The 2,500-nt window shown below is 40.3% G+C and overlaps 1 protein-coding gene across 2 annotated transcripts in view; it reads left to right on the forward strand.

The window, feature by feature from the left end:
- LOC134098032 (chloride intracellular channel protein 5-like) overlaps positions 1-985 on the forward strand; it is a 15,442-nt gene extending 14,457 nt beyond the window's left edge. For both annotated transcript variants that reach the window (XM_062550980.1, XM_062550981.1), the window contains exon 6: positions 798-985. In XM_062550980.1, the coding sequence (XP_062406964.1) occupies positions 798-962 (165 nt within the window). In that variant the 3' untranslated portion in view covers positions 963-985. The remainder of the gene's footprint in view (positions 1-797) is intronic.
- The last annotated feature ends 1,515 nt before the right edge of the window (positions 986-2,500 follow it).

Genomic DNA, 2,500 nt, shown 5'->3' on the forward strand with positions numbered 1-2,500 from the left:
TTGCCCGTAGTGTCACCCTTTGACCCCGGTCCTTGGAGTTACTCTGTTCCTGCCCTGCTGCTAACCCTACCTACCCATCTCATTTTGCCAAGCACTGACACCTGGGAGGTGATGGTGCTGCTAATCCCTAGATTTGAGAGTTATTTGAGGGTTATTATTGAGTTACGGATTTGCAGCGCTCCTCAGAAAGGCCTCTTTGAGTGCATCTGGACTGGAGCTGGAGCTGGAGCTGAAGCTGAAGGGGGAAAACGGCACCCTTTGACCCCACAAGTGATCCAGTTTGAGAATCAATCAAACCGGTCGTTGAGAGATGGACTTTGGTGCCATCTAGTGGCTATATGAATAATAAACAATGATTTTTTTTTTTTTTTTTTTTTTTTTAGAATTCATTTGAACTTAGCTTAGTGTTTTATCCCTATATGACAGACCAAAGGTGTCTTGTCTTAGGTCTGAATAATCACACTCTTATTTACCTTATAAACAATGAATATTTTTTTCTTTTTTTGCAAAATAAAAGTATACAAAGAATAAGAAGTTCATGTGAACTTTGCTTAAAGTGTTTTATCACTTTTATTGACAAACCAAAGGTGTTTTGAAGTCTTAATAATCATGCACTAGCTATATATAGTATAAATATATATATATATACATGTATATATATATATATATATATATATATATATATAATCCATGCATGTACTGTGAGTGGTTTTGGAGATGCTTTTGTCCATGGTCTTTGCATTGGAAGCACCTACTTCTATCAGCAACCTACTGTCCCTTCCTCTCGTTTCATCCAGGTTGTGGCGAAGAAGTACCGCAACTTCGACATCCCCACCGAAATGACGGGCGTGTGGCGCTACTTGAACAGCGCGTACAGCCGGGACGAGTTTACCAACACCTGCCCCGCCGACAATGAGATTGAGACAGCCTACCAGGACGTGGCCAAGAGGCTGGCCAAGTAATGCCCCCCCCACCCCCCACCCCACACCCCCACCTCAAACACCACCTTTACACCTTTGAGAGTTAAGACTTTGCAGTCATCTCCACCCTCCTCCCCCCCACCCCTACTCCGAGCCCAAGGACATCAGGCCCTGAAGAAACCATGTCTGCCGTCAATGATTGACGCGCAGTCAATCGCAGGCTTTGTTGTAGGGGAAAGTGCTGCATTGTGCAGAATTGGTGAATGATTGACTCGGCAATGGTACAGTATGATCAGCAATATTACTGGGCTGGTGAAGTCTTATTCTGCAGTGAATCAGTCTGTCTAACCTCTTTTTGATAAACTATAAAGCAACAAAACTCAGTCACCCCGGTCACCCCTTCCTCTTCCTCTCCCCCATCGCGCTTCTCCAACGTTCGCTGGATGAGTTTAAATGGCACGACAAAGCATGTTTTTGTGTGGCCAAATCAAAATAACCTAGAAACAAAGTTTAAACACTCTCCCTCTTTTCTCTCTCTCCTTCTCTCTCTCTCACTCTCTCTTCTCTCTCTCATGCTCCGTCTCTCTGTCTCTCTCACTTTCTCTGCCTCACCTTTCTGTTTCATTTGTGAACACAGCCAAAATGCTTTTCCTCTTTATCAGCAGACAGGGGGAGGGGACTCGATGAATTACTTCTTCTATTTATTTCTCTCATTCTAAGTGAGCCTGACAGCTAAAAACCACACCGTCATGTATTTAGCAGTCTTTGATAAGCGTGTGGAATTGCAACATAGCTGCAACAGTGATTATGCAATGGCTCCTCGCTGTACCTACAGTACACTTAGTGGAATTCTCCTGTTTGGGGGTTTGCTTGATTTTCCCTGATTTTTCCAATTTTACATCCAATTTTCCAGTTGGATAGAGAAATTGAAGTATATATTCTTAAAGAGGTATATTTAAGACAAGTGTTATTAGTGCTGTGTGTTCAGAGGATGGAAAAAGAACAAATGTTTTAAGAGGAATTCCTGAATGGAAATGAATGCATTTCTTTACTTTTCTGTCCTGAAAGCCTAGAACAAAGTATGTTTTGAGATTTATTCTTCTCAACTCCTGGACCCTTTGCAGGTAAAACAAATCATTTATTTGTGTTTGATAATTTCTTTAATATTCTTTCTTTTTGAAAATAGTGACCACATTTCAGGTTTTATTTCAGTAAAGTAGACACAGTGTTTTTCTTGACCTAATCAGTGAAATATATGATCAAGCAATGTGCCTTCATTGGAAACCTACCAGCCAAAATCATCATCATAGTGACTGAGTGATTTTCTATTTCATGTAATTTTAGCCTTTTTCCTGTAAACTTTTGTTTGTACATTTTATTTAATCAGACGTAATTTAATTCATTCACTATTTGGTCTGTCCAGAAACAATAAAACTACCAGGAGGACTCATGCTTTATTTGCATTTTTGAGCAAGAGACACTTTCCATCAGAAATCTCCAGTGGCCTACACTATTTATGTGATGGAGAGATGTATCATTTCATTATTAAACATTAAACCATTAAACCTGCTCTTAAAGAC

This window comes from Sardina pilchardus, chromosome 12 (genome assembly GCF_963854185.1).
Source record: "Sardina pilchardus chromosome 12, fSarPil1.1, whole genome shotgun sequence".
Lineage (NCBI taxonomy): Eukaryota > Metazoa > Chordata > Actinopteri > Clupeiformes > Clupeidae > Sardina > Sardina pilchardus.